This window comes from Neodiprion fabricii, chromosome 2, assembly GCF_021155785.1.
Source record: "Neodiprion fabricii isolate iyNeoFabr1 chromosome 2, iyNeoFabr1.1, whole genome shotgun sequence".
Lineage (NCBI taxonomy): Eukaryota > Metazoa > Arthropoda > Insecta > Hymenoptera > Diprionidae > Neodiprion > Neodiprion fabricii.
Window position 1 is genome coordinate 40,254,126 of NC_060240.1, and position 12,839 is coordinate 40,266,964.

The window sequence follows — 12,839 nt, forward strand, 5'->3', positions numbered from 1 at the left end:
GTCGATCCGAGAGCTATCACGCTGTTGAACATATCCTTTAGCTTGTGGGCCGATTTTCACTCCCATGGTTTCCAAGGTCTTCAGGATAGCTTCGAATCCTTCGTTGAAGATTATGACGGCGAGAAACGTGGCGATTTCAACCACTTTTGGCCCAGAATGGAGGTGCTTCGGAGCAAAAGTCCAGATTTTTGGGCATGAATCTATTTCTTTTCTTTCTCACACTTGCACGCCATAGAAATTTTAAAGCCCAATCCTCGTATATCACGTTGATGGAAAGTCACCGTACTTTTGCACTCTTTACAAATAACAGCCGAAGAAATGGTTGAAAATACACTCACAAAATTCAAAATACAATACAAAACAGTCTGTTCAACGTTCACTTCAAAATTTTTATTTTGACGAAGTTTCGTCGCTGACGCCGATGTAAACGACTTGTCTTGTTCAAAAGTGTGTCGGTTGCCTGCAAATTTTCACTTTTTAGGTCGATCGTAACGAGCCGGGGCGTCTCTACTTCCTTTCTTGAATATTTTGAAAATTATTTTCAAAAAATCAGCTACGTGCGACTCGCAAGAGAAAATATAGTACGCTTCGCAACTGCCACAGCAAAACTGAACTAAAACTTCACGGCGTCTTAGTCAATATTCGAAAGCGTCTGTCAATGGTCTCGGCTCCCCTTTACTCGGGCCTGATTTACAAAAGGTTCAAGTAGCAGTTAGATTTAGTGATATCAATACAATGGTCAGCGCCGCTCGGCTTTCGGAGCAGCCCGGCGCGCGCTCCTGCTCCGTTCCAGGGCCGTAACTTGTGAACCACTTCGAATATCGAAAAATCCTTTGGCACACATTTTCTACACATGTTGTAGATGTGATTTATGAAAAAAAAAAAAAATCGATTTTTTCGACCCGAGAAACTAGAGGACCCCCTTAATTCCTGGTAACCGCTTACGTATCTTAATACTAAACAGATGTATGTATAAATTTATCCTCCTTTGTAAGCAGCACCTGAATACAGAGCACACACTCGAGCGTTTTACATTGTCCATATATAACGAACAGTAATTCTCGAGCAGCCGTTGACAAGCGCAAGAGTCAAACGAATCGTCACGCGGATACGTACGTATGTGTGTATGTATGTAGTACGCGATGAATGCACGTATCTATTTTCGACGAAAATCCCGGCAGCAAATTCGCATTGTTTCGTTGGTCTGAATAAGTCACGTATGAGAAAAATGACGTCAATGATCCACGACACCCAATTATACCGTGGACTAAACTTCTGCATCAGATCTACGTGTAACATGAATCCAGCAGCGATCCCGAGTGAATTTATCGAGCATCTTTGAACCATCCCAACGTTCCTAGTAGAGAATCGATTTTTCGATCTAAATTCTAAGCTGCACGGTAATCGGATCGTTTGAGGAAATAAACAATCGGGGTTCGGATCATAACGTGACGGATAGTGAAAGAAAAGTTCGAAGCGTTTCCGACGGTACGGCAGGTACAAAGAATGAAACAAGTCGCATCTTCGTGACAGGAGATTCATCACCCGGTAGTTGGTTGCCGGGTGATCCCCGACCCCGATCTCCGTCCCTTTTCCTCTTTGTTTCGCTCGACGATCTTTATCTCGGTGTGTCAAATGAGCACCGCAGCTCTGGGCGGAGAAATTAGTTAAGTGGTTCCCTAGGACTCTAGGACCCTCATCGACGATAATAGGCGGCTGGAGAGTATCAGACCTTATGATAATTCACGCATGCGCAGAGACCCGGAAACCGACGCGCCGGCCTTAATTTGACGAGAAAAATGCGAACGCTTTACGATCCGAATTATACGCGTCACGTGTCGCCGCGCTACCGCGCCGTCCTTTCGACTCTCTGGGACTAATTAGAATTGACAGTGATCGTTGCCGGTGGGATTAGAAGTGGGAAGTTAGCGTGGAATCAGAGGCGCCGCATATGCAACGCGCCTGCATGGATTTGTCGGACGTGGATAAATCGAGTTTACGCGTATGAATGCTACTTGTGCATATACGTATATACGTATGTATAATAACGCTTACACGATGTAGAGTTCGAAAAACAGGGCTACTAGACCGCCGTGAAGTCGGCATGGGAATATCACGCTGTATGGGAACGGGGACTCGAGGATACGAATGCACGTTACGAACGAGACAAAGTGCGGAAGAAAATTGCACCAACAGAGATCAGGGGACACGGGAGGAATCTAAAAGCGCTCGGTTCGTATAATATAGACGAAATTATACGCGTCGCGCGTCGACGTTATATTAATATCGATATTGCACGTTTCATGCATGCGCATGCAGGTAAAGCATCTACGAGATATTCAAAGATCTCCGTATTAGGAGGTCCGCGTAATATCGCATCGTGCAGCGTCGCCGCAGCGTCGGGTAGGCATATCCTATCTCGCAAAACTGATAAATTATGCATTGCATTATTCATGCTCCACTGCCGCATGGCCATACGCAACCGTCTACAAAGCAGCAAGGGCTTGTCATCCCGTTCCGGCGGCAAAGGCACTCTCTGAAGCCTGTACCTACATTTATGCACCGAGATCCTACCCTACCAGCTTCGCAGCATCGTGCGGTGCGCGGTGCGCACACGATCGGAAAATGACGATGCTTTACCTTAGCCTCCCTGCAGTTGGCGTGAAACGTCCGTCACTTCCGGTTCGTTGGGGGGGTAAAACTCAGGCTGGAGTAACGAGCGGCTGGATTCGTTATTCCTGGTTTGACACTCAGGGGCCGTTTTCCCGAGGAAATCATTGCAAATTTGAGATATCGAATTAAAGCGGCAACGCATCTTCGACATCATTTGAAGTTGCATTTTTTCGGTACGGCAATTTTTTTTCGACCGTGGGGGTTCGTTGGTAGTCTAAATCTTAGCCTCAGCGGCCATCGAAATAGTTCAAGTTTCAACTAAAAATGGTCGTAAAATAATTAACTAAACTTGCGGGAAATTTAATCCTCTACAACTTTGGTCTCAACAATTTCTTATCTATTTGTTGATATTTTCCTGTTTAAACTTTAGATTCAAGATGGCGGCCAAAGCGGTTGCAAGATTTGATCGAAATTCTGGATTTTTCGACTACCTATCAATGAAAAAAGAGAGCAGTGGTATCAATAAATTGCAATTTCAGATGTTCTTTTTCCTACATAACGAATGCAGGTGTAAAGAGGAGCAGCGTTGTCGACGTATCAGACAAATATTTCTTCAATCGGCGCCAGAGAAGAAGAGTCTCCGAGCACATCTCCTCGGAGGTCCATCCGCGACCGAGGCGAGCGTCTTTCTGCCCTCCGGTTCGCACGATGCGTCGAGGTTTATACGGCGAAGGCGAGGCGGCGAGCTGCGTTCGAAATTCGAACGCGCACCAACGGACACGCGATACACAGAGGAGACGCACGCGAAGCCAACTTCAGGCCGCTGTTCGCTGCGGTTGTGTAAGTAAGTGCGGCGACGGTTCGTCGGGCGATCTCGTCTCTCCTCGGAAGGACTCGTTGGTGGAAAGAAAGAGAGTTTAAGTGGGGACTCCCGCCACTCCAGCCGCGATTTCCAGTCGGTGGAGGGGACTCGAACGATCCGCGGGCTGCTCTTCAATTCTGAGTCAACCTTCGGAGCGAGTGCCCGCACGCAGAGAGGACACGGCGCTCGCGCACGCGTCAGTTTCAGTTTCAGGCAAAACGTAACGTACTTACTTACACCCGCGGTTGGTTGTTTGAACTTCGAACGCGAACGATTCGAATTCGAAAGTACGCGAAGTCAGGAACGAGAGCGCCATTTTCATATTAAAACCGACGTGATATTACATCCTAGTCGCGAGTGTGTTTCAACTGTTTTCTATTCCATTTAAACCGACAACAACGAGCGGAGTAAAATGCCATCGTTTATCTTACGGTCGGGTAGTGACGTGGTGCGTTGTTTTTCACATTGATATAGAAAATTGATGATCGTAGATACACAGAGATAGAGCGAGAGAGAGAAGTAATAAATAAATAAATCAAGCTTCTTTTTGGTCGGTTCGTTTGTTCGACGACCGTTGACAGAATAGATAATGATAATGATCACGAGGGTGACGGTAGAAGTAACAACAAACGTACTATATCGATCCCTCTCGGATGATCAATAATAACATTACAACAAAAACTGTCTCGTTGAGATCAATCGAGTCGATATTTGTCGTTTTTGCGCGAGTTGACCACAGTGACGTGCGTTAGCGAAAAGAAATAAAAATATCTTCCGTCGCGAAGTGACTTGTGCCGATTAAACTGGATAATCGTGAGGAGAAAGAAGTGCGCCCGGCGACGATTGTTTGGATAAATTAATAAATCGTCATCATCGTCATCAGCGATGACTGCCGACGGATTGTTCGAGCCAACCAGCACCCCGGGTCATCTCGCCCCTACGCCCCAGAGGCTGGAGAGGCTTCTTTCCAAGCAGCCTCTCGAAGAGCTCTACGAAGTCGAGGAGCAGCCCTTCGCACGGTGAGAGAGACACTTGTTCAAGTAAATTCAGACCGTATCGTGTGTTTACGTCGCCGGAGATTTCCTGCGTTACCCAGCCGCCCGTATTTACACTCGGGAAATATGCGAGTCTTACCACGATATTGTAATACGGGAAGAAAAAAGAATCGCAGAATGTTTTTGGAGCGTTTCTTTTGTCGGTTTATAGTTTGCGAGGAGATTCGATGACGCGTGTGGTGTTGATACTCAGACATTCCACGTACGTACCTACGAGTCGAGTACGTTCTTTGTGAGGAAAACAACGGTTTCAAAGATGAGAAATATCCTTGCAAACCCGCATCGCGTTTATCCTAATGATCTCTTGGAATTGCATCAGTGATTTATTCGACGTTACGCGTTTAATGCACGCTGTAATATTTCGTATATAACTTGACGGAGTCGTATGCGTTTATTTTTTACAAAATGTGTAGGTACAATTTATCGTGACATCGTGACACACGCGTCATATTATACCCACACAACGCTAAATCGTTCGGTAGTATCGTCGCCGTCGAGGAACATACGAGAGAAAGGCGTGCAACTGTAAAACGAACGTTATATGTATTTAATACGTGTCTGCGTAATGTATCGCGAAATTTGCGATCGTTGAAGGTGAAATTTTTTCTCCGCCGCGAGAAGTAAAGCAAGAGAAAAAAGAAGACAAAATCAAATATTGGTACAAAAAGGCGGCTACGAAGTCGAGGAATTCGAAGAGAAGCGCAGCCTGTTGCGCCGCGGAATGATTTTACTCCGTAGAATTCGGACGATTGAATCACGGTCAGACCGTCACGATCAACCGCATTCATCCTCGATTTGCTCGAGTGGGATTTTTCAACCGTTGATTAGAGGATCGAGATCGATACGCGCTCGTTTTTCCATCACTCGAACAGCGATATTGGAAGATAATCATCGTACCGAAGTTGGCAACGTTATCGTAACGATTTATGCTGAGGAAAAATCGTTATTTAGCGATTTTGGAAGTGTCTGAAATTCGGTAAACCGTAGTGAAACAAAACACGCTCACATTTCGAAATCCTAGTTCCTTTGATCGTTGTAAAATTAAAAAAATAGGGATTTTTTTATCACGATCTTTCGTTACGACAACGTTACCAACTTGAACCTATTGGATAATTAATCGATAGCCGAATCAGGCTTCTCGCCGAGTCGAAACCCTCCTTGGTGCTGCTGCCGTTGTTCGCTCCTCGACACCCGGAGGCCCAAAAGATGTGCTAGATTCTGGCTCTCGACGAGGGCAGCGCGCGATCGATCGATCGATCGGTTCATTCTGGTAGCGCTGGTTGTCCGCCCGACGGATTATCATCGGCGGTAGATCAGCGCGTTCGTTGCGTAACGGTTACTTCTTCGAAACGAGTTCGAGAGTTTGTGGTCGTTGTTAAGGCGAGCGGGAGATTTATATTCGAGATTTGCCTCCTTACGATACCGGCGATGATGATAAACCGCCTTCGCGTTACGTAAACCGAGTTTTGTTTTCACCAAATTTAATTATCTTTCATCCACTTTTGTTCCTTTCAACAATCTATTATTCGAGTTAGTCGTAGGACAGGAATTTTCCGTTTAAAAAAAAGAAGAATTACTATTTCACACGTTTAGAATAACGGAAGAAAATTTGAACTTACGATATCCGAGTTTGTCGTCGCTGTATTTTAAACGGTTTACCAAATCTCACGTGATCCTAAAGTTGTAAAACAACGACCATTTCCAACGATGCGTCGTTGCTACAATAACGTTGCAAACTTAAGCCCGATTGCAAATACGCGTGGGAAGCGAGATGCACTTAGGTGTGGTATTCGTGCGGTGCATGGTGCACGGCGCATGCATGGCGCCGTCGTCGTAGTTACAAGTCTAGGAAGCCGGGGAACCGCCGCAGTCCGTCCTCCTCGGAGGTGTTTTGCGACATTCCGATACACGCGCGTGTGTATGACTTATTCATTAACACCTGGGTCTCCGGTACTCGCAGCAGCGGCGCCAGCTAATCATTTCTCACTGCAAGCTGCTGGCCGCTGCCGTTGCAGCTGCAATCATATTCCCTCGGCACGCGTCGTCTCGTTACCAAACAGAAAGACGCGCTTCTTCCTCTTATTCGCCATCGTCGTCATCCTTGAAAAATGTATTTTCTTTCGCGTTTTATCGCAGTAAGTCGATTATTCAAATCGCGATGCGGCAAATGTGCGACGATTCTCCTCCGTGCCTTACCGATTGGTGAAAAAGGACTTACGCCTGTACGCTGCAACCGATAAGTGTATAAATATCGGGTCACCGTTGCATACCAGACGGTCTCCGAATGCTGCTACCCTTTTGCTTACTTTGCCGATGCGGACACGGGGGGCTATTTTAGAACTGCACCACCACCACCACCACCACCGACGCCGCTACTGCGGCAAAGGCAAAGAAGTCGTCGAGCGTAATTCCTTATAGATGGCGATTTCGATCTCTTGTAGAATTTGTTGACAATTCAATGTACGTGCAATGGTTAAGCTGGTAACATTCGGTATAATGATGATGACGGTGATTATTATTTGAAATGGAATTTAGAGGTTCTTGTTTCGAAGAAGTTGTACAGACCGGATTTCAAGATTAATGAATAATGAAAAGCAATAACGCTATTCGTGTATCTAACATAGGCGCCACTTCGGAATTCTTAGCGAGCTAGTGATAAAATATTATAATAACAACAATAATGATGTCCAAAAAATTTTTCATACCTGATACATTTTTCGTTTTCTCTATATTGAATATTCGTATTTCTGCGGGTATATATGAACAAGGGGGATTTTCTTGTTATTTTTTCCTTTTCTTCTCTCCTGTACGCGGCTATGGAAGATCCTGTATCAAACATCCTGAGAGATGCAGCTGCTGTCGCGTCGTTTTCGGCCTGACATCTGTTCGTCTCTTCATTGTGTGCGTTATAAGCGTACCTATGATACACACACATACATATATAAGTATATATGTTATTATAGAGCGGCTCGGACAGATTTCGGAGGCTCGTGCCTCCAGTCGGCTGTAAAACTACGAGATTAACGCGTGTAATAATGGAGCCGAGTTAGGTGATAAAAATCTCGTGACTATGTCCAACAAAGTGTGCAGGGAGAGGGAAAAGCGGCGGTTTCAAATCGTAATAACAGGATATGGATACGCGTATACGTGAAAATGAGAAAGGAATGACACATTATGCTTGTAAAAAAAAAAAAAAAGACAAAAATAAGACGCCAACTGTTTCTCCGTTTGTAAAAATCGCTTTCGATCTTTGTCGTGTGTATAAAATGGCGTTGAAGAAACGATAATAAAATACCGTAAAGCTTACAAAGACGCAGGGACAGCGGTAGCAGAAGCAGCATGGCTCGTGAATTATGTTTCATAGTCCTAACCTAACCCAACAGCCACCTATAAACCTTTAATGTATATATTATAGTATACCGAACGAATGTCGAAATCGTGAGGATACACAAAGGAAAGGCGAGCTCTGTGATCTAGGGTAAAGGTGGGCCACCGGGGGATCGTGACCCATAGATCATAGCGAGATCGTGAATGATCCAGATGACCTCCTATACTTCTCTCTTATGCAGTGTCGAAGATGAAACCCAACAGTCTCTCCTGGCGATTTTGCGGTCTTACAGATCGTACCTAGATGATGATATATGTATATAGATCCTTATAAACGCGGCGAAAAGATCATCACCGTAGAGGTACATAAGTATATACCGTCGAGTTTCGTAATTTCTTTCTTTCTTTTTCTACTTTTTACCAACAACTTTACCGTCGCGTTTTAACCTATTGCCAAATATCTCCTCGACGAACACCACCAACGGCGATTCTTTTTTAAGTGATTATTTTCTGCTGCCAAACGATAACCGCCGTTGGTTGACAATCTTATGTGCTTGCATGCTATACGCGGGTAGAATACGCAATAAACACGCGATTGTGCAAACCAATCACGTATAATGCTAACGAGCCGCTATCATCTCGGTATAAGTAGGTGAATGTTGAAAAATAAAAAGTTCGTGTGCAGATAAAATTCCGTTTTTCTCATATTATTCTTGATCGTGGCGGAACGGTGAAACCAGTTTCTAAATTGGTTATAGTTTCGTCTTTCTTTCATCTGCTATTATAGACTAGATCGCCGATAGAACGTATTTTCAGTTCAACGAGAATGAAAAAAATGCGATAATCCCGCAACTCGATCCACAAAATTTGGTTCAATTGTATAATCTATTCCGGGCTTATCGCATCGGTGTCTGTACATGTGAGAATACAAATGGAACGGCGTATAGGACGCAACGTTGCAGCTTCTGGATCATTCTCTGTCTTTGGTGAGAGGAAAAAAAAATAATAGACGGCTTACGGTGTTACGTCCGAGCGGAATGCGGTTACGTGACTTAACACGTCCATTACAAGCTTAGCTCTCCTTGGCTCTGAACCGATGCTGCTGCAGCGGCAACTCTACTGCAATTCAGCGTCTGCACCGGCCGGAAGAACAACAAGTGACACGCATAGAGTTTACACATACACACGCACAAATACGCTACCGCACACAAGCGTGCGATAACAGTTGAACAAAAAGCCGTACGCCTCTTCCTTGCGCTAATCGTAAAAGTGACAACGAATAAATGAATCAGCGTATCCGCGGCACAGCCCAAGTTCTACACTTTCGTGACGAATTTCGTGCTGTATAAAAAATTTATGTGGATTCGAGTTGTTATATTTTCATTATTTATGCCCAATTATTTCACACAAATTCCTATCGTCGATTATTATTTTTTAATTATTGGTACATCACATGGGACGACGATTTTTGGAATCAACCTTCAACGCGTTTTACAACCATTTATACATATACGATTATTTATATGTTATCGGTATCTTGCAACGGCTGGATTATTTCTTTTCTTTTTTTATTTTGTATCCTCCAAAGCGAAGTACGTAAGTTATATATTATCTCGTGTCTTTAGTAGGAGAAAAGAAAGGAGGAGGGGAAAGAAAATGGGTTTGGGAAGACGAATCCACGACGTTCGTTCGTTCGCTTGCGCGCACTCGACTCGACGACTCCGCCACTCGATCTTTTCTCGCGCCGTTATGAATGGGACCTCTCTTGAAAGACTAGCCTGCGGGGTCGAGCGGATGCGCCAGAGACACAGAGAGGAGATTGAAAAAAAAGAGCAGAAAGAGAGGGAGAGAGAGAGAGAAATAAAATGAGGTGAAATAAAAATGACGCATGGGTCGCGGCCGCTTCTTGTCGTCTGTGTGTGTAAATGGCGTGGCGGAGAACGAGCAGGAAGAGATACGATTTTGGTAAACGTACCATTTTTTCGACGATAATAACGATGGTGACGAATAAATGATATAAAGCGATTCTAAAACTGACTTGGAAAACTTTTCTCACTTGCAGTTAGATTAGTTCGATATGTGATATTTTTCTGATCTAAATATTTTCCGGATTCAACTAATCGTTCAGTTACGTCAAAGTTTAGAGAAGAGATGAAAGGAGATGGAAAGAAATGTGAAAATAACAATCTGAAAATGAGATTCGAGAGGCAGTATAAAATGTATGATGTAGAAAACAAGACCCAGCCTGTCCAGAGATAAGGCAGCTAATACACGTGTCAGATAATTTGTAATATCATACGTTATATTTGTGTGTGTCTGTGTGTGTACGTACGAATTGAATCGAAATTAATCAGCGGTCGGTTGAAATTTTTTTCTTAACGACTCGTCAGCGTGACTCTGCATAAATAACGACGACGGAACGAAGTAGTTTGATCTGTATTAAAAAATAGAAATATCCAAGCAAATATACAATATATGACAAAATTATGATGGATAAAAAAATATCGATTTTTCGTGCCAAATTTTATGCGCCAGCGCTAATAAGCTGAGTAGGAAATAAAATTTGCCGAGAATAATTTCTAGGTAATTTATATAATATCTGTAAATGCAACGATCTGTTTTTCAATATAATTTAAATTCGACTTGATCGGTGTCATAGTCTTCACTATTTGAACTTCCGTCTTACAGGCGTGTGTTTTTTTTTTTTTTTTTTTTTCTTTCGACACGTATTTTTGACCTGACTGTACGTCCCACACATCCTTAAAAGTTTTGAGATCGTGGCAGAGCGCTGCCACTCGAGTTTCGATTCGACTCGGTCTAGTTTCAAGGCCCGAACGAACGCCTGCTTTTGTAAACGTTGTAACACTTACAGACTCTGCGCGTATAAAAGGTACTCGAAAGAGTGAGAGAGAGAGAGAGAAAGAGAGTTGTTTGGAATTACGAAACGAACGAATCGCGAGACGCGATCGTCCTCGATCGAGTGATCGATTGATCGATATTTCGCTCGTCCGCGCACATCCCGATCGATCGATCATTCCTCTTCGTCATACCATTAGCTGATCGTGATCGTCGTCTCTCTTTCCCGTTGCAGGCCGACCTTCACCTTCGTACCTTCGTTACAACCGCTATTAATACTCCGGTTGGTTGGTTGTAGTTACAGGTTGTAATTTACGGTCAAGAGACGAACGCGGGTCGAACGAAACTGAGGTTTGGATATCCCTCGGAGATGATCTCGTCGTTCTCTCAGGCCTTACTTCTATTCTTCATCTTCTTCTCGTTCTTCGCAGCTTCCCTCTCTGTATCCCCTTCTCATATCCCTTTTCCTTCGCAAATTCATTCCCCTAATTTTTTAAATTGTGCATGAAATGCAAACACACACACACACACGTGACCCGCTTAACTGACTGCAATATTTCCGCTCTACAGACGCCCTTGGGATTCCAATGCTAAAGGGGCGTGGGTGTGCCTCGAGATCTCGACGACATGAGAAAGCAATACGTGTCCTTTTTTTTCATACATATTTCTCTCCTTTTTCATTTTTTTTTTTTTTTTTCTCTCTTTTCAAACCTCATTTCTCTCCCTTTCCTCAGGATTTGTTTCCCATTCGTTTTCGCAAACTGAATTAATTTTTACACCGCAAATCTGTGACGTTTTGAATCATACAATTTACGTTAGATCTTATGAAATTCGTTGACGAAGTATAAAAAAATCACAAAATGACGACGAAATTTTTACCCAACCGCAGCAGAAAAAAGAATTCCGCTCTCGGCACTTGGGTATCGACACCGGATGTCGCGGGGCTTATTCAACGTGTATAATTTTATTTATTATCATTGTTATTATTATTATCACCATCGTTAATATTACGATACGATCGTCGTATAGTTGTTATCGTGACGATTAAACATATTCCGCTTATATTCTCTCTCTCTCGCTCTCTCTCGCTCTCTCTCTCTCTTGTGGGCCTTTTGTTTTCCTTCGTACGCACATTCCTCCTCCTCCTTCTTCGTTTCTCGGTTACCTGCTGCAGCGGCTCCGTGTTATACTGCTTGCACGTGCGAAAATCCTGCGAACTTATGTGCTCGTTCCTCGTTTCACCGACTGACTGACCGATTGACTGCCACAAGCGACCCGACTCCTTGGAATCGCATTTTGCAAATGTTTCACTTTTGCCGTTCGCAAAGAAGGAAAGAAAAAGAAAGAGAATAAAAAAAAAATATATATATATATATTACAAAATACTTGATTCGCAAATTCCTGTCCACGCGTATGTGACTTACATATATACGACGTAACAAATATATTATTATATTTATATATCGCTTTCATTTTCTTGGAAACATTTACGGAATTCAAAGAGGAAGAAAAAAACAATATTCTTAATCGCAATTACGTTACGTCCACTACCGGTGCACTAAATAATTTTTTATAAAAATATCTTTTATATCAACTTACATTTATCGTTGTCACGCTTGAGGTCGATTATAATTTTTTTTTTCCTCCTCTCCAAGCCTCCATCAAACTGCCGAATTACATGTAACCAACGTTTGCACAACATATTTATCGTATTCGAGTTATAATTCTCGCGATTAGAATCGGAATCCGCGGCTCTCGATACTCGGGCGATTATTATTTACACAAGCGTGCAACAGCAGGGACACCCACTCCAAAGTTCCTTTCTAATGTAAACCAGGATCTCCTCTCGCTGTCGACTCTCATTCTTGCCGTCTTGCCGCGTTGTTATAATTATAGACAAGACTTTATTGGCCGCTCATTCCCTGGGAATGCCGCCGATCCCGTCGGTATTACAGGCAGCGCACCAGCCGGCATGCAACAGGCAGTTTTGTCCTACCCACGAGCTCAATGGCGCCTCATAAAATCACAATTTACGACCCCCGTTATCCCGTATATTATTACGAATTTCTTTTATTTCGACCGGGATATTGTTATACTACCGTTTAATTTACAATTATCATTTCTTT

The 12,839-nt window shown here is 43.5% G+C and overlaps 1 protein-coding gene across 1 annotated transcript in view; it reads left to right on the forward strand.

Moving 5' to 3' along the window:
- Nucleotides 1–3,582: 3,582 nt before the first annotated feature.
- The window catches only part of LOC124175094 (serine/threonine-protein kinase 17B-like), a 60,781-nt gene continuing 51,524 nt past the window's right edge, over nt 3,583–12,839 (forward strand). The window contains exon 1 of the mRNA XM_046554990.1: nt 3,583–4,494. Within this exon, the coding sequence (XP_046410946.1) occupies nt 4,361–4,494 (134 nt within the window). The 5' untranslated portion in view covers nt 3,583–4,360. The remainder of the gene's footprint in view (nt 4,495–12,839) is intronic.